Source organism: Callospermophilus lateralis, chromosome 7 (assembly GCF_048772815.1).
Source record: "Callospermophilus lateralis isolate mCalLat2 chromosome 7, mCalLat2.hap1, whole genome shotgun sequence".
Taxonomy (NCBI): domain Eukaryota; kingdom Metazoa; phylum Chordata; class Mammalia; order Rodentia; family Sciuridae; genus Callospermophilus; species Callospermophilus lateralis.
In genome coordinates, this window is record NC_135311.1 from 12,370,852 (window position 1) to 12,389,958 (window position 19,107).

The 19,107-nt window shown below is 38.9% G+C and overlaps 1 protein-coding gene across 1 annotated transcript in view; it reads right to left on the minus strand.

Annotated features, from left to right (window-relative positions):
- Positions 1 to 19,107, minus strand: part of Copa (coat protein complex I subunit alpha) — a 46,448-nt gene that overhangs the window by 3,577 nt on the left and 23,764 nt on the right. Inside the window, exons 11-27 of the mRNA XM_076862391.1 lie at positions 18,438 to 18,588; positions 16,748 to 16,814; positions 15,265 to 15,340; positions 13,251 to 13,333; positions 12,301 to 12,440; positions 11,683 to 11,768; positions 11,429 to 11,567; positions 7,584 to 7,746; positions 7,335 to 7,481; positions 6,164 to 6,353; positions 5,967 to 6,062; positions 3,555 to 3,643; positions 3,236 to 3,359; positions 2,162 to 2,251; positions 1,681 to 1,790; positions 1,115 to 1,192; positions 674 to 742 (exon numbers count right to left, since the gene is read on the minus strand). Of these exons, the coding sequence (XP_076718506.1) occupies positions 674 to 742; positions 1,115 to 1,192; positions 1,681 to 1,790; positions 2,162 to 2,251; positions 3,236 to 3,359; positions 3,555 to 3,643; positions 5,967 to 6,062; positions 6,164 to 6,353; positions 7,335 to 7,481; positions 7,584 to 7,746; positions 11,429 to 11,567; positions 11,683 to 11,768; positions 12,301 to 12,440; positions 13,251 to 13,333; positions 15,265 to 15,340; positions 16,748 to 16,814; positions 18,438 to 18,588 (1,898 nt within the window). The remainder of the gene's footprint in view (positions 1 to 673; positions 743 to 1,114; positions 1,193 to 1,680; positions 1,791 to 2,161; positions 2,252 to 3,235; positions 3,360 to 3,554; positions 3,644 to 5,966; positions 6,063 to 6,163; positions 6,354 to 7,334; positions 7,482 to 7,583; positions 7,747 to 11,428; positions 11,568 to 11,682; positions 11,769 to 12,300; positions 12,441 to 13,250; positions 13,334 to 15,264; positions 15,341 to 16,747; positions 16,815 to 18,437; positions 18,589 to 19,107) is intronic.

The following is a 19,107-nucleotide window of genomic DNA, read 5'->3' on the forward strand; positions in this document are numbered from 1 at the left end:
TATTTATGCATTACAATTCTTAATACATCATTATATCATAATTTATCTATCTCTGATTATATATAAGGTATGTTGACACCAAATTCACATCTTCATACATATATTGTGTATAGTGATGAGGGTCTCCTTTCACTATCCATGCTATTCCCCTTCTCCCTCCCTTTCCCTCCCACCCCATTCCCTAAGTAATTAACTTTTCTATACTCGTTTTCAGTAAAATACACTTAATTGTAAGGATCTACTTATTTAATAATATCTATCAAGTATTTAGCATAGTGCTTTGCCCACAGTGTACAGTGAAAAAATGTTAGTGATTGTTGCAGTCATTATTACTGTTATAACACATGGCTTAGTGTTCAAAATATACACCTGTTCAGGAACAGATGCTGATCTCACTAATGTGAGCCAGAAAACAAGGTATAAAGGAGTGGAAATGGTTAGAAGGATCAACCTTACAAGATTACTAGGCCAGGAGGAAAGCAAGTAAGAGGAAGGTCTTAAAAGGCAAGTTCCTTAAGCAAGACCAAGAGCATTCATGATAAATACACACCTCTGTCTTTGTGAGTCAGATCATTGCCGTCTGGTTAAAAAAAAATGAGTCACCCTTCTCCCTGAGCCCCTGGACTAAAGTATACTCAAGAGAAAAGGCCAAGGTTACTTTAAGAAGACTTACCCGCATGGCTGTTTCAAAAGAGCCTGCCAGGATGTGATCAACTGGAAGCTGAGAGTTATTGCACCAGATCTAACAAGAAGCAGAAAAGCCAATCCAAGTGAAATTTTGCCTTTTTTCTTCGCAAATTATCCTCCTCCATATGTATTAAAAGAAAAGTATTTAGCTGGGTGCAGTGGCACATGCCTACAATCCCAGTGACTCAGGAGGCTGAGGCAGGAGGATCATGAGTTCAAAGCCAGCCTCAGCAACTAGGCAAATCAGTGAGGCCCTGTCTCTAAAGAAAATATAAAAAGGGCTGTGGATGTGGCTCAGTAGTTAAGCCCCCTGGGTTTAATCCCTGGTACAAAAAAAAAAAAAAAGTATCCAATACTTTCCCCACACTAATCCATTATTAACCATCACAGAAACACTCATCCCATGGGGCTGTGCTTTCCTTCTTACTTGAGTTGGACTTGTTCCCTTAGTTGGGGGCACAAAGAACCCATCTTCAGCCCCACCACTTGCTCCAGGGGGTACATCCTAAAGGAAAAACAAAATGTAAGTCATTTTTAAGCCATTCAAGCACTTCATTCTGTGAATCTAAAATACTTATTTCCTACCTCTATTGGTAAGAGGGAGTGGCATTTGTGGGAGGAGACCCCCATAATAGGAGTCACATCACCAGGAATGAAATGACATACCTACCAGAAGTCCCAATTTAGATTTTGAAAACTTGCTGCCCTTTTCATAAGCTGCTGCTGGCACAACCCTGATTATTCTTTCTCTTAAATGGGAGATAAATATCAAATTAGAGATAGGTCCTTCCTCTTAGAGGACAAATGAAAGTGATAAGGCCACTAACTTAAGACTCTCATTCTTCCTTCTTTCAAATGGGAGATAAGCATCAGATTAGGAGGCCCATCTAGACCCCTACCTTTTGGAGACCTCAGGGCAGATGTGTGTAGGGGGGTGTGGTAAAGCCACTGGCTGTCACAGGGAGAAATGCAGAGGATAAGAATTCCACATACCAGCTCAGGGGGGAGCTCCAGATCTTCTTCTACATCCCAGCCACCTCCTTCTTCCTGTCCTTTGCCAAGAGCATCATCCCCCAAACCTTCTGTAGCCTCCACAAACCCATCTGTAAGGAAAATCCAGATCAAAACAGATTTGAGTATTGGTATAATTTTAGCCAAAAGAAAGCAACATGTGGCCGGGCGCCTGTAATCCCAGAAGCTTGGGAAGCTGAGGCAGGAGGATTGCAAGTTCAAAGCCAGTCTCAGCAATGGTGAAGCACTTAGCAAATCAGTGAGACCCTGTCTCTAAATAAAATACAAAATATGGATGAGGATATGGCTTAGTGGCCCAGTGCCCGAGTTCAATCCCTGGTACCAAAAAAAAAAAGAAAGCAACATGATCACGATGGGATCCTAGCAGGCTCCATGGTTTGGAAGCCTAAAGAAGCGCTCCACAATTAGTCCCAATGCAGGGAGTCCATCTCCCCATACATACCTTCATCCAGCTGCAGTTCAGCATCCTCTCCCCAGCCCTCTGTACCAACAGTGTCAATGTCAATGTCAGCTGCCAGTGCTCCTCCCTTCCCTACCAAGGGAAGGAATAGAAATAAGCTGGTTAGAGCCCAGCAAAGTCTGAAATACGGTCTTCTCTGTAGGCAAGTTGCATCCTTTCAAAAACAGTTGCCTAGGTCTTGTCTGCTTATTATTTTCATATACTGTTTATTTTTGTGGTATATATGTTGTGCTAACTTGTAACAGGTTTCACAGAGAGAGGGAACAAAAGAGATAACCAGACTTATTGCTACCACAAACTGGCTCTTCCTGCTTACCAGTCTTTGGCTGCCAACTCTTGGAATTTCTTCTTGAGATCTTTGCTAAATTATCAATGTAGTGTATGCAAAGCATGAGGACACACGGTAGGTGGAGGAGACAGAAAAAGGATCAGGGCTGTGCAAAAAATGCACACAGGCTTTTTAGGATCTTATTAGAAGTGACTAGTATGTATATCCAAGAAATAGGAGGAGGTAAGGGAGGCAGCGGTAGAAGTAGAGAATGGTAGTATACATATACCCACTGGACATAATTAGAGGTAGCTGAATTTGTACTTCAGGACTGCATGTCATAAATGATAAAATATAAGCAGACAATATGACTATATATATATGGTAAAACCTAGTGAATATACCAAAATATTTACAAAGGTTACTAGTGGTAGTAGAGGCATCCCTTCTTTCTCTTCTCAACTCCTTTTTATTTTTACTGATCTCAAAAAGCCTTTGTTCATGGGGCTGGGTGTGTAGTTCAGTGATTGAACACTTGCCTAGCACGTGTCAGGTCCTGGGTTCAATTCCCATATCCCAAGCCCCCCCGCAACACCTGCCTGGCAAAAAAAAAAAAAAAAAAAAAAAAAAGCCTTTCTTCAGTTTTTAAGACCATAGCTCTGACTGGCATTTCAGTGCTCCATGAGGCTTCATATATACAAAGGACAGATGAAACTAAGTGCTAATGGTACTCTCTAGGACAGTTCTTACAAAACAACAGAAGTGCCATGGAAGAAATGGGCACTGACCCTTGCTGGCAATGGAGCCTTCAAAGAAGCCTTTTGACACAGTCAATAATGGCCAATTGGTATCCAATGGCATGATAGGTGCAGGTGGCTGGAGCAGCTTGGCATTAGGGTCAATGTCTGGGATCTGAGAGATGGAAGAAGAAAAGAGGTTAAACACAAGAACAGCTCTCAGGAATCTTGTAGAAAAGGTTATTTGAGCTCAGGTATTTCTCAGTCTTTCTCTGTAACCAGGTGGGAAGAATAAAATTTATAGTTTTAAATTGTTCCTAGATCTGAGTTAATCCTATATTCAGAGACACTCATGAAAATAAAGACTCACTGTCTCCTTCTCTGGGTCAAATGTCTCTTTCAGGCTCTCAGCTTCTTCATCTAAGCCATGGGTAGCAGCTGTGAGATAGGCCAGGGACTCTGTAGAAAAAAACAGTTTGTGTTCTAGGCACATTTCCAAGTGAATGTGGTAGACTGAGATGACCTTCCAGTGATCCCTATCTTCTGGTATTCAAGTGCTTGCATAATATCCTCCCCCATTTAATTGAAAGCTACTAGCTACTAAAAGACAGAATATGGCAGAAGTGATGGGATATCATTTCCAAGATTAGCTTATGATCCCCCTCCCCTGAGAACTGGGGATTAAATCCAGAGGTGCTCTACCACTGAGTTATGACACCAGTCCCTTTTTACTTTGAGACATGGTCTTACTAAGTTGTCCAGGCCTTGAACTTTCAATCATCCTGCCTCAGATTTGAGTCACTGGGATTACAGGCCTGTGCCACTGTGCTTGGCTGTGGCTTCTATCTAGAATACTTCTTACTCACTTACTCTGAAGGAAACCAGTTGCCATGTTGTGAACTTCCCTATTAAGAAGCCAATATGGGGGCTGGGAATGTGGCTCAAGCAGTAACGCACACACCTGGCATGCGCGGGGCACTGGGTTCGATCCTCTGCACCACATAAAAATAAAACAAAAGATGTTGTGTCCAACGAAAACTGAAAAATAAATATTTAAAAATTCCCTCTTAAAAAAAAAGAAGCCAATATAGCAAGGAAATGATGCCTCCAGGATAGCAGAGAAAGGACCTGAGGAATACCAACACCCATGAGTAGTAGTGGAATTAGGAGAATTCAATCTTGAATATAGACTTCGGATAGACAATGAGCAAGAGCTAAGCCATTTTCCAAACAGTGAGGTAATGAATCTTTGTTGTTTTAAACTACAAATTAAATGCTTGAGACCAGAAGTGTTTCAAAGATTTTCCCCTTTTCAGATTTTGGAATATTGCAGACTTTACTGGTTAATTATCCCTAATCCAGAAATCTGAAACATAAAATGTTTCAAAATCTAAAAATTTTTGACCACCATGTTGGTACCAAGATGTTTTGGATTTTGGAACATTTTGGATTAGGAATGCTCAGTCTGTACCAGGTTTTAGGTAGATCTATTGCACATTGGTTAATTGGTAATGAATATAGTTACTTATTTTTAAGATAAATCATTAGTGTTCATGACAACCTTGGGTCCTATCGTGTCCTACATCTAGCACTTTAACAAGTCATATTGGTTCTATTTTCAAAATAAATCCCAAGCTGGGCACGGTGGTACAGCCCTGTAATCCCCAAGACTGGGGAGGCTGAGGCAGAAAGATTGGGTGTTCAAAGGCAGCCTCAGCAACTTAGCAAGGCCCTATGCAACTTACTGAGACTTTGCCTCAAAATAAAAAATAAAAAGGGCTAAGGATGTGGCTCAGTGGTTAAGTGTCCCTGGGTTCAATACCTGTTACCAAAAACAAAACAAAACCAGAAAAACCAAAATCCTGAATCTGACCATTGCTTATTCCTCCACTAGTTAGTATATTGATCAAACCATAATTTTCACTTTTTTTCTTCCCTAATATATCTCAAACATAGTGAATTTTAAACAACAACAACAACAAAGAAGATTGAATGCACACATGAATAAATAATGAGTGAAATCTCTACACTGGAAACAAAGGAATTCTAATGACATCCAACCAATTGCATTTTCTAGGGTGTCTGCTCTGGGACTTTAAGGTATTTGAATAAGAAAGCAATAAATTGTACTCTTGACATCACTAATGTCAATTGTTTGCCTTCTTCTTCTTCTTCTTTTTTTTTTTTTTTCCTGTGGTGCTGCAGATTGAACTCCAGGCCTTGTGCTTGTGAGGCAGGCATTCTACCAACTAAGCTATATTCCCAGTCCAGCGGTGGGACTTTAAAACCACCTCTTTCACTGGGTATGGTTGTATACTCCTGTAATCATAGTGGCTTAGGAGGCTGAGGCAGGAGGATCACGAGTTCAAAGCCAGCCTCAGAAACTTAGTGAGGCTCTAAGCAACTCAGTGATACCCTATGCAGCTCAGTGATACCCTGTTTCTAAATAAAATATAAAAAAGGGTTGGGAATGTGACTCAGTGGTTGAATGCCCCTGGGTTAAATCCCTGGTACCAAAGAAACAAAAATTAAAATAAATAAATAAAAGCACTCCTTTCCCATGACCATTTTCCCAAGGATGTCAGCCAGACTGAATATTCTGGACACACTTCAAATTTGGCTTTGAGAAAATCTTCTGAGCATGGTATACACGTTTCTATTGAAAAAAAGATAAAACAACAATAGAGGGCAATTCCTCACCCCTACACATAAATAACTCAACTTGAACAGAAAACACTCCTAAGGCCCCAAAGAAACCAGCGAGTCTTGGATAGATACTTACTCTGCCCACAGTTCTTTAGGATCCGCACTCGCTCTGACACATCACCCAGGTATAGGGCATTCTGATAATGACCACTCATGTCCTTCCGAATTTCAGCTGCACCAAGTCAATAAGAGACACCAAGTTAGATCTTCTCTCTCTTGTCTATTTGCCCTCCACTGTACCCCCCTTCCCATCTTTCATTTTTAGGCCCTCACCAATCTTCATCATCTTGCGAAGTTTCTCCAGGTTGCCAGTGATAAGGTATAGGAAGGAAAGTTTATCAAAGTTTTTGGTGCGCTGATAGCACATTTCCACAATCTGGTGGTTCCCTTGTAGCAGGGCCACTTCTCCTAGCTTTTCCCAGCAGTTTTTGTCATCCAGTGCTTTGGCTGCTTCCAGAGCAATCTAAAGACACCCAGGATCAGTGTTAACAGGGTACTTCGAAGGATGCTATGACTCAAAACCAAGGATGTAGCAATCAATGCATTTGCTGAAATAAATTTCCTAAGGAACTTCCTTTACTTTTAAGTACTCCTAGCTTTCACTGTATTTATTTTTTTAATTGAGAATCCTATCTACAAATAGGATCTTTGGATTCACGAACAGAAGAAATCACAGTATATTATTCTCATCCTCAGAAATTTGCTTTTATGCCAGGTGTGGTGGCACACACCTATAGTCCCAGTGGCTTGGGAGGCTGAGGCAGGAGGACCACGAGTTCAAAGTCAGCCTCAGCAACTTAGTAAGATTCTGTCTCAAAATAAAATATAAAAAAGGGCTGGGAATGTGGCTCAGTGGTTAAGTGCCTTTGAGTTCAAACCCCAGAACCCCACCCCATACACACATGGAAAAAAAAAAAAGAAAAAAGAAATTAGCCTTTACAACAGAATCACTTAGCAGCTGCTGATTCCACAGGGCCAGTTCTTGCTTAGCTATCTTATTTTCTATCTGCCAGATTTGAAGAGCCACAGAGGCTTCAAGAAAGGCAGAAGATATAATAAAAGAAGGAAGTACAGAACTGGAAAAACAAGTCTCCTAAGCTCTCTTCTCCTTTGCAAATAATACCTGTACCCTCTGTACCTCAATAATTAATAAGCACTCTGTTGTCTAAACAAGATCAAGTATAAAGGAAATAATGAGATATATGAAATTTCATGTAATCTTGCTTTTATCCTAGAAATTAGTGAATTCAGACTAAGAATAAAAATATGGTAAACAAAAGTAGAAATAGGCACACAGCAACAGGAAGATGGTTTAATCTAATAACTAAAAAATTCTATCATTGTAGTTTAAGATGTAAGTTTGCAATAATACCCCACCCCCTGCCCCCAACCCTTTCACCTTCTCTAAAAATGATCTGGGGCGGAATGACTATATTCCTCTCACCTCAATGTTTCCACACTCCAGTGCCAAACTAAAGCGAGTTTTCTCATCCTTGACGAAATGCAGTGCCACTTCAGGATAGCCCTTCTTCTGAAGATAAGCAATGATAGACTGGCCAACTAGTTTGGCATTCCTCACCATATGTAGTACCTAGACATTTGGGGTTGGGTAGAGTAGGAAGTAGAGATGACTTATAACAAAAAAGGAATGTTGCCCCTCTTGATACCTCTAGTATGCTTCCTCACTCCATACCTCATCATATTTTCTGTTGATCAGGGCCAGTTTGAATTTGAATTCAGTGGGATCAATGGTGAGTACCCGAGGACGACACTCTCTGTCTAGGCAATATACATTGTTGCCCTTTACTCGTGTGACATAGATGGGTAAATCCAGAGTTCGGATGATTCCGTGGTCCCTAAGAATAGGGAGTAGAGATTGCAACTATGAGTAAGTGAGGGAAAAATCTAGCCTGTGAAAAAATGAACAAGCCAAGGGCACATCCTTTTGGGGGTGGGGGACACTGGGGATTGAATCCAGGGGAGTTTAACTTCAGAGACAAATCCCCAGCTCTTTGTATATATTTATGCTTATATAATGTTTGTACACTACAAGTTCATCTTTTTTTTTTAAATTAATTTTATTGTTGGTTGTTCAAAACATTACATAGTTCTTGATATATCATATTTCACACTTTGATTCAAGTGTACAAGTTCATCTTTAGGGGGCTGGTGAAGCAACTCAGTTGGCAGAGTACTTGCCTAGCATGTGCAAGGCCCTGTGTTCAATCCCCAGTATCACCTCAAAATAAACAAACAACAACAAAACAATAAAAGTGCACCCTTAGAAAGCGTTATCAATGTAAAAGCATTTGAAAGAAGAAACAAAACTGTCACTGCCCACAGATGCTGAGTATTCAAGAAAATAAAAAATAAATTAGAAATTAACAGGAGTGTAACAAGGTCTTCAAAATAAAATTGATATAAATCTAACCAGAGAAACACAAAATATCTATAGATAAACTATAAAACTTAATTGAAATGTATTCCACTATTGCCACACACACACATACACACATAAATAATAAATAAATAAATAAATAAATCCTAAAATGTTTAATCTAGAAGTACTATAAGAAGTTATTTATTAGGGGAAAAAGACCACTATATATATGGAAATAAATGAAAAAATTCACAAAAAAAGATACAGATTAAAGCAACAAGAATTCATTTTTATTATTCTCTTAGAAATCAGGTGAGTTGAGAAGCTCTCAAGAATCCAGTGCCTTAAGCTGTGCACAGATTTTAAATTTGAGCTAGCCTTAGTAATTTAGCAAAACCCTATGCAACTTAATGAGATGCTGTCTCAAAATTTAAAAAATGAAAAAAAAATTTTTTGGTGCCTTCCCTCTTACATTAAGTGGAGAAATATATTAATAACTACTTAATAAGATTTTTATAAATAAATGTGATAATTCCTGTGAATCATCAAAAAAAAAAAACCAAAACCTTAATTCAAAGACACTTCAAATGACCTAAATGAGAAGCTACTATACCATGTTTACAGATCAGAAAATCAATATTGTAAAGATGATAATTAACTTCAAATTGACATACTGGATGCAACCCAAACTTCAGTTGATTTCATGTTTGAAAACAAAAACAAAAACAAAAAAACCTAGAAAAGATTAGAGGACCTGTTTTATTACATGTGAAGATTTATCATAAAGCTACAATATAAGAAAATGTGAAATCAGAGCAGAGACAGATCATAGAAAAAAATCCTTGCATTTTTTTTTAAATTTTTTTAGTTGTAGCTAGACACAATACCTTTATTTATTTATTTATTTTTATGTGGTACTGAGGATTGAACCCAAGGCCTCTCCCATCTAGGTGAGCACTCTACCACTGAGCCACAACCCCAGTCCTGCAAAATCCTTGCATTTTTGAAAACATGACTTACATGTGACAAAAATGGTACTGTAGAACAATGGGAAAAGGGTAAACTCTTAATAAATGATGCTGGGCAGCTGCTTGATCTTATGGAAAAGTACAGAACTGATCACCTTATATCTCATACCATGTGCAAAAATCAACTTCAGGTAGATTACAAATATAAAAGGCAAAACTACAAACTTTTTGTAAGACAATATAGAAGAATGCCTTTAAGAATGCCTATAGAGGTCAGTAATTTCTTTTATTTATTTATTTATTTATTTATTTATTTATTTATTTAAAGAAAGAGTGAGAGAGAGGGAGAGAGAGAGAATTTTAATATTTATTTTTTAGTATTTGGCGGACACAACATCTTTGTCTGTATGTGGTGCTGAGGATCGAACCCGGGCCACACGCATGCCAGGCGAGCGCGCTACCGCTTGAGCCACATCCCCAGCCCCAGTAATTTCTTTTAATATATAGGATACAAAGCCCAACTATCCATAAAGGATAAGATTTCATAAATTTACACTAAAATTAATTTCTATTGCTTTATTAAGGGATAACAAAAATAGAATCAGAAAACATGCTATAGGAGATTTGAATATTTGTAACAGCCCTGACAAAGGATTGATATCCAAATATATTAAGAACTCACATAAATTAACAACAAAATAAAATGGGAAAGATTAGGTAACTGGGAAAGAATAGATGACTCAATGGAAAAATAGAGTAAAGCCAGGTGCAGTGGTACACACCTGTAATCCCAGCTACCGGAGAGGCAGTGGGAACAGGATTACAAATTGGAGGCTGGCCTGGGCAAATAAGATCACCTTAAAAAGGAATGGGAATATAGCTCAGTGGTAGAGTACATGCCTAACAAGCACGAGGCCCAGGGTTTGATCCCCAATATTGGGGAATACAAAAAGAAAAAAAAAAAAAAAAACAAACCACAACCAACAAAATCATAAAAATGAGATACCCTTATACATCTATCATATGCACAAAAATAAAAGTGTCATATACCTGGTAAATGAGAAGGTATGTATACTCTATGGTGCAGCAATTCTACTCTGGTATACATTCCAGAGAAATGGATGTATGTGTGTACCAGAAAATATGTAAAAGGATGTTTAAAAGAGAATTGTTGTAATAGTCAAAAACTAGAATTCACTCAAATATCCCTTAAGAATAGCAACTCACACACGGTATAATCATATGATGAGACATTATATAATAATGAAATAAATAAATTAGAAGTACAGGATGAAAAAATCTTATAAAGAAAATATTGAGCAAGATAAAAAATAATATATTCAGTATAATTTCACTCATGTTCACTATACAAATTGTTTGCCATTCTATATATTTAAAAGTTATAAAATTTTCTACATTTGGGTTATAGTTCACAATTTTATTTCTTTTTCTTTTTTTAAAATTTTTTTTTATTTATTTGTATGTAGTGCTGAGGATCAAACCCAGGGCCTCACACATGCCAGGCAAGTGCTCTACCACTGAGCCACAACTCTATACCACTGAGCCACAACTCCAGCCCCACAATTTTATTTCTACCCTTTTTTTTTAAAAAAAATCTTGTTTTTCTGAGACAGGGTCTCATTAAGTTGCCCAAGCTGGCCTCGAACTCTTGATCCTCCTGCCTTAGCCTCCCAAGTAGTTGGGATTGCAGGTATATGTCATGATTTTCTGGCATCATGATTTAAAAAAAAAATAATTTAATCCTCTTTCTTTTTAAAATAATTTTTAGTTGTAGGTGGACACGATACCTTTATTTTTATGTGGTGCTGAGGATCAAACTGAGTGCCTCATATGTGCTAGGCAGGTGCTCTGAACTCATAAAAATGAGATACTCTTACACATCTATCATATGCACAAAAATAAAAGCGTCATATACCTGGTAAATGAGAAGGTATGTATACTCTATGGTGCAGCAATTCTACTCTGGTATACATATGAGGCACCCAGTCCTGGCCTCACAATTTTAAAAGAGGTAGAAAAAAGAATATACTGATGTCTCTAGTACATATGTGCCAGACAAGGCTTTTCCATGAAGGAAGCTCATAGAGGACTTCAGTGACATCTTGAGATAGGACAGTGAGTTTAAAGAAGCTACCTTCTCCTGCTCTGCATTCCAGATAATTAACTTACCCAGTGGTGACAGCATATTTGATGTGGTTGCTTGTGGTATAGATAAACACCCCACTTTCATCCCAGGCCCCACTCTTGACTCGAATATTCTCATGAATGTTACATAGAGCGTCCAGTTTGCGGTTACAGATCACAATGGCTGTAAGAGGCAAAGGGCATGAGTGCTCTGTTGGACAGAATGAGTGCAGCAGACTGGCAGGGATGGGGGAGGGAGGGAGTGGGCTCTAAATCAGGGTGGATATATGAAAACTTACCATGTTTGGCCAGTAGTGCTACATGAGACATGTCTGCTGACCAGATAACATATTTCACCTTAGAAATTTTCACAGATGCCAGAGTCCTGAAATGAGATAGAAGGTCAAACATTCATAGACCTGATTCCTGGGTCTAGGGTTAAAACCTATGTCCTTTTTGTTAAATTTTTTTTTTTTTTTTTAGTTATAGATGGATAAAATATCTTTATTTATTTTTATGTGGTGCTAGGGATCAAACCTAGTGTCTCACACGTGAGAGGCAAACTCTCCACCACTGAGTTAAAACCCCAGCCTAAGATCTAGGTCCTTTTATCCTCACACATAAACCCCAATTTCTCAATGTAATGCCAAATAAACATTTTCTGCATAGTAGCTCTGTAACTTAAAAATTTGGCTTGCATTATACTTCTCCTCTTTTCAAGCCCTTGCCTCTCATTTTCTCATATTATTAGGGATATTTACATATTCCATCACTGGATTGTAAACCCCTTTAAGCACAAGAACTGTGCCATTAACCTTGGTATCCCTCTTTTTTCCTTGGGAGAGAAAAGCTCCCACTAAAGTTGTCCACTCTCCCCCACTATATACTTGTTTTTTTACAGGCACCTATCACGTTACCGTTTCTGCTGTACATCAAAGAGTGTGATGGAATCTGCATCTCGAAGTAGAAGATTGCCTGTGCCAGCATAGAAGATCTCATCACAGTTGGGCACCTGTACCTTTTTGGTGATCTCATTTTTCAAATTCTTGATCAGAAGCTGAAAGGAATGTTAAAGTATTAAGAGAAAAAGTGACTATATAAAATGATGACAGCTAATGACATCCCTCAGCAATTATTCCTTAGCTTCAATAAACTAAGTATATTTCTCCTCTGTCCAAGTTAATCACATATCAGGTAGACAGATCATTCCAAAATCCTTTCTAAGGGTCTTAATATCATTAAAAAAGAAAGAGAAAAATTCTGAAGTTCAATGAAACTTGAGATTCTCAGTCAACCAGAGAGAGAAAACAGTACTTAGAGGGTTAAAAAATTTTTTTTTATTATTTATTTTTTAGTTTTCGGTGGATACAACATTTTTGTTTTTATGTGGTGCTGAGAATCAAACCCGGGCCGCACGCATGCCAGGCGAGTGCGCTACCGCTTGAGCCACACCCCCAGCCCCAGAGGGGGTTAAATTTTTGTTAAATATTTTCTCGAGAATTTTGTTTATCTTGTGCTGAACCTATTACATTAAGTTCCAATGGCGATAGGTCAAGTAGAGAGATCTACTCATCGTCCAGCCCACCCATTTCAAATTTGATTCTGATTTCAGCTTTGCTCAAATGGTCAAGAGTGACTTTATCTTGCTTCTTAAGCCCAAAGCTACAGTAATATCAACTCAAATCAATAAACTTTAAATCTGTCCCCCAGGGGGTTAGCTCAGGGCTAGGAATAAAGGTAGAGCCAATAGATGAGAACCACAGCTGTCAGGGGGAAATAAGGAAAAAACAGTACTTTTTATTTTGCAATACACAGGCCATTGCCACCAAGCTCCCCAAACTGGTTTCAGCTTTTAGTCTTAACTTACCGAATGCATTCGATCTAGGACAGCAAACCTATTTCGAGCAACCCAAACGGCTGTCAGGCCTGACGATCGCTTCCCTTCAGGGGCTGAAGAGAACAAAATCAAAGGGTAGGAGCATGTGGTGAGCTACTAGCAGGTGACAGAGTCAGATGCCATAGAGCTGCCAGTCTTGCTGGCTGCATCTTGGCTTTGCCAGTTCAGCTGCTTCCTAACTAATTCAGCCATAACCTGAGGCTATTGTCAAGTGACTTTTCCCTACCAGTCCCCTCCAAACTCCAACCCCCACCCCTGCCAAGCCTCTTTCCTCTTGGCCAAGTGGCTGCACTTCAGCCAATACCATATACTGGCAGAAGGGCTGCCCATCTTGAGAGACAGCACACTCCATCAAGCTAACGAGCAGGGCCTCCCTGGCCAAGCTGTGGCACAGCAAGCAGCCTGTCAATGTCCTAGGACCTCCTATCAGAACAAACTGGAGTACAGGCAGCCCCCTCCCCAGGTTGCAGCTGCTCCGCTGCTTTTAACATGCAAATGTAGACCTCCTAGTAAGGCACAGTGGGGCAGAGCATTCCCAACCATATCTTGACAAGCGCTGGGCAGTATTTAGCACTAAGATGTTGCTCTGTTAAGTGTTAAAGACTTATTACCCCAAAGAGAGTTCCTCATTTCTGGTGGTTGATTAGAATTTTCCAATGGACACCCCTCTCTACCCGCTGAGAAACTTGTGAAAGATGCACTGAAATATTCTTTCATATATTATAACAGCAGAAAACTGGACAAAACATGCTGGTCAGCCTTGCCTTATATTTCTCTGGCACCTGGAGTGGCAGACAATTTGAAAAACTAATTATCATAACCAACATTCCCTGTTTTAGGGGTCAGGGAACAACACTACTCCAGCTTTTGATTTTTCTTCCTCTGTTTCCCAACAAAGAGTCAAACCTTATAAATTATTATCTCCCTCAAAGGATGGAGAACAGAAAAGTGATAATGATAATGATGATGATGATAATAATAATAAAAGATATAATAATATATATAATATATACAATAATAACAACTAAACAAAACATTTTAAACTAATAATTGTAAACAGATCTCGGGGGACAAAAGCAAGGGAGTAGGTTGGGAAGAACCAAATCACAATATTTAGTCAGAATTGGCTTAAATGACTAATTTGTAAGGGGGACTTTGACTTACGGATACCAAATATATAGAGATTTTTCTCTGTCAGTATGAGCACATTTAAAAGAAGGTGAATAGGATTAAAAATAATGACCTGAGGCACCCACAAAAGGGACAGAGCTAGCAAAACATTTCTTGAGAATGTGTTAATGGGGTCTAAAATATGATTAAAGTCTGCTGGTGAAAGTGGGGACCTGTAGAATAAATCTCTGATATGCTAAAGTCTATAAACTCCCTGGAGGAAGAGCACTGATAGGAGCAGAAGCCAGAGTGAAATCTATTCTGAGAATGTTTTGTCAGCAAGTTCTAATAGTAAGAACATCAACAAGGGATAGTGGTGATGAAAGAGGTAGGCAGGGGTCTCAGCTGGATCTTGGGATCCCAGGTGGGGCCCTGGGCTGTTAGCAGCCTCATCTTTTTGACGTGCAAAAGGAAGCAAATCGGATCTGGATGTGGATAGAAGAGTATAAATCCCTAGTCCCAGGATGAGACATTGCAAGATTGGAACCACATTTTTAAATAAATGAAACTACCAGGGTGAAAGTCATATCAGCTGACAATAAACTAGGATAACATGCTGTGCTGAAAGAGAAAATAGAGAGTTTCTAATAACCAAATTATAAAATATATATATCTAGCTGGGGTAATAAAATGGAGGGGAAACATGAATATTTCACACCATGGTCGCCTCTGATGTAACTGTCAGCAGCACCTGCCAACAGACATGAGTGATGTGACCACAGCCTGGGGATGGGATGTGAAAACCTTGAAAAAGAATAATGATGTGGGTAAGGAGAGCTGGAAGCAGGCTTAGGTAGACAAAGAGCATGCTTACCATCAGGATTCTGCGAATCGGCATCTTTGGGGATGGTGTATAGATCATAGGTACTATTCTCTAAATTGCTGGCTCTCTGTAGGAGAAAAGGGAAATTAAAATGTTAGTGAGGAGCACCCAAGATACCAGTTTATTCTAACAGAGAAAACAGTTCCATTACACAGACAACAATATGAAACTATACTTTCATCCCCCTTCACCCAGACAGTATTCAAATGTTGCTACATCTAAGAATTATAAAGCTCTTAGCTAAACAACTCAGCAATGATATTTTCTTTATCCTTTAAAGAGGCAGATTTTATCTGAATGAAAACCAGGATTCCCTTTTCCACAAATCAAAAGCCTAAGATCCCTGACATTCTGGAGTCCCACCTGAATTATGCTTATCAACATAAAAAAGTTTGCTTGAGGGCTGGGGATGTGGCTCAAGCAGGAGCACGCTCGCCTGGCATGTGTGAGGCCTGGATTCAATCCTCAGCACCACATACAAACAAAGATGTTGTGTCCGCCGAAAACTAAAAAATAAATATTAAAAAATTCTCTCTCTCTTAAAAAAAAAAAAAGTTTGCTTGAGAGGAAAAAAAAAAGACATTAAAAAAAAATGCCAGGGGAATATGGGAATTGCCATAAGAATATGGGACTGCTAGATATTAAGAGAAGGACCAAGATTGGACACTAGAGGTTTTATGGGAAAAGATGTTTTAATTCTTTAAAATTTGGTCACCTGGGCACTGAAATTAGAATGGTCTTTTTTTTCCCCCTTTTTTTCTTTTTGCAAATTGTATGACAAAAAAGGCTTTGATGGGGCTGGGGTTGTGGCTCAGTGGTAGAGCACTTGCCTCGCACATGTAAGGCACTAGATTTGATCCTTGGCACCACATAAAAAATAAATAGACAAAATGAAGTTATTGTGTTCATCTACAACTAAAAATATTATTTAAAAAAATAATATTTTATTTTTTAATTGTAGATGGACACAGTATCTTTATTTTATTTTTATGTGGTGATGAGGCTCGAACCCAGGACTCGCACATGCTAGGCAAGGGATCTACCCATGAGCCACAACCCCAGCCCTAAAAATATTCTTAAAAAAAAAAAAAAAAAAAGGCTTTGATGACTCTGAAGGCAACTTCATTGAAAAGAACCCCCTTCCAAAATCTATTTTCCCCCAAAGGGAGAGATCAATATAAGCATCTCCTTTGCATGGGATACAGTTGTAAACTGTCTCTCCAATCGCTTGCAGTAATCTGGGTCATTCATCTTGAGGCTTCATTAAGTTTAGATATTATATTAGCCTTATGAAAGATTCATGTTCCCAAACCTTCAATTTCCTTATGACAACTGAAGCCTTTCTAGTTTATGCTTAGTTTGTGTTCACTTGCAAAATGACCATTAAATAGCTTTTAAGAAGTCATTACAGTTTCACTCTGGGGATCAGAAAGATACCTAAGGAGAATTTAGGAGGAATCCATAGGTTACTTACTGTACACAACAGGACTGCATTTTCTGCTGGATTGTATGACATATTAAAAACTGGAAACTTGGACCCACTAGAGATATATATAGAAAAAGGAGAAAAACAGAACAGGTATAAGAATAGAAGAAAGGAATTATCCTTTCGTTTTTAATTTATTCATTTGTTTGGTTCTGGGAATTGAACCCAGGGATGCTTTGCCATTGAGCTACATCCCCAGTCCTTTTTATTTTGGGACAGGGTCTTGCTAAGTTACTGAGGGTTTCGCTAAGTTGCAGAGGCTGACCCCAAACTTGCCATCCTTCAACCTCAGTCTCCAAGATCATTAGGATTATAGGTATGTGCCACCACACTCAGCACTTCTTATCTTTTTTAAAATTTTTTTTGTTTTAATTTAATTAGTTATACATGAAAATACAATGACACTGATATATCATACATTTGAATCAGAAGGGATATAATTTCTCATATTTCTGAGTGTACAGGTTGCAGAATCATATTGGTCATGCAGTCACATGTATACACACAGCAAGAATAATGTCTGTTTCATTCTACTATCTTTATATACAAACTCATCACTTTTATAAATATAAATAAAAATTGAATTTTTTTCTCCTCCTTTTTGTAGGGCTTGGGAGCTCATTGCAAGCCCTAGTACAAGTCAAATTATTCAATAAAAGGTAGGGTCAGCACTCACTATAGTGAATGGGATTGGTTTTGCTTGGATACAAATTCCTACACATAATTGCAATGGACACCACAGAGTAACTTGATGTGATGTCTCTGGCTGATTTCTCCTGTCCCTTGGATTGTTCTCATAAACCCATCTTTTTATTGTAGTGATGCTAGAGGGTGGTTATCAAACTCGTATGCCAATGTTTGCCACTATGAATGTTTCAGCATGCTGATGCAGCTGGCTTTCCAAAAGGACAGTTCCTTTTGCCAGGCATCCCAGAGGTTATCATATCTTCAGAATTAAGAGTTTCCGGAGACATATATTCTCGTTTAGAGTTGTGTACATTTTGCTGGAAAGCAAAGAAAGAGTTATGGAAAACTAAAACTCTTTTATAAACCTCCATTATGGTACTTACCCTGTACTATAATCATTTAGGTCTATTAAACCACTATGTTATGAGATCTCTCAAGGCAGATATGCTAAATAAAGGTTAAAGGCCCATCTCCGGTTGGGCATGGTGGTGGATGCCTGTAATGCCAGCAGCTCAGGAGGCTGAGGCAGGATTACTAGTTCAAAGCCAGCCTCAGCAACAGTGAGGCGCTAAGCCACTCAGTGAGACCCTGTCTCTAAATAAAATATAAAAAAGGACTAGGATGTGGCTCAGTGAGGAAGCACCCCTAGGTTCAATTCCTAGTACCTGCACCCACCAAAAAAGGCATGTCTCCAATTTGCGATACTCTCTTATCATGAACGTTTTTCTGGTTTACAAACTATAACAGTACAATTTCCTCCCCCCGCAGGGTCAGTCAATAGCACTCTCAACAGAGAAATTCCCATTTTACTTCTGGTCACCTCCTTATTTGCCATGCTAGGGTTTAAGCTGAGCAGGGTTATCATTTGGGGATTTCATCTGTGATAGGAGGTGAGATCCAAAGGTCATTTAAAAGAAAGAGCCCCGTTTTGGGGCAATATATCACAGTGACTGATGAAAAGTTTGTAAAAATAGAAACAAGTCAGATTTACCTCCTCAACTGCATTACAGCTACATCCTTAGAACTGTTGAAATCCAGCTGACGTAAGAATCGGTCCTTGACATAATGCAGCATGTTGCCATGCACAGCATAAGCTGGCCGTTCCCGTTCTAGCTTAAACACAATCATGCCACCATCGTGACCTGGGGGATAGGAAACAGTGAGAAAAGAATTAACTATAGGGGAAAAAAAAAAAAGCTGGCACCAGGTGATGCACAAGGATGATTATATATGTAAGCAAAAAATAAGACAAGACACCTGCTATGGTTTGGATGTGGTTTGTCCCTCAAGGATTCATGTGCGGGAAAATTTGATCTCAGTGTGGTAGTGCTGAGGTGCTAGAATTTTAAAGAACAGAGCTTAATAGAATGTGACTAGGTCATTAGAAGGTGAACCCTCAGAATTGATTAATGTAGTTGTCTCAGAACAGTGATTAGTTCCCTTGAGAGTAGGTTGTTATACTAAGAGAGTAAGCCTAGTCCCTAAATCTTCTCTGGCTTCTTTCTGGCAATAGGATCTCTCCTTACCCACACTACTGCCAGGATGGTGTCAGCCATGCTGTGACACAGCCAAGGAGTCATCACAAGAGGACAAAGAGTTGTGGCTGCCTAATCTTGGACTTTAGACCTCCAAAACTCTGAGCTAAATAAACTTCTTTTTAA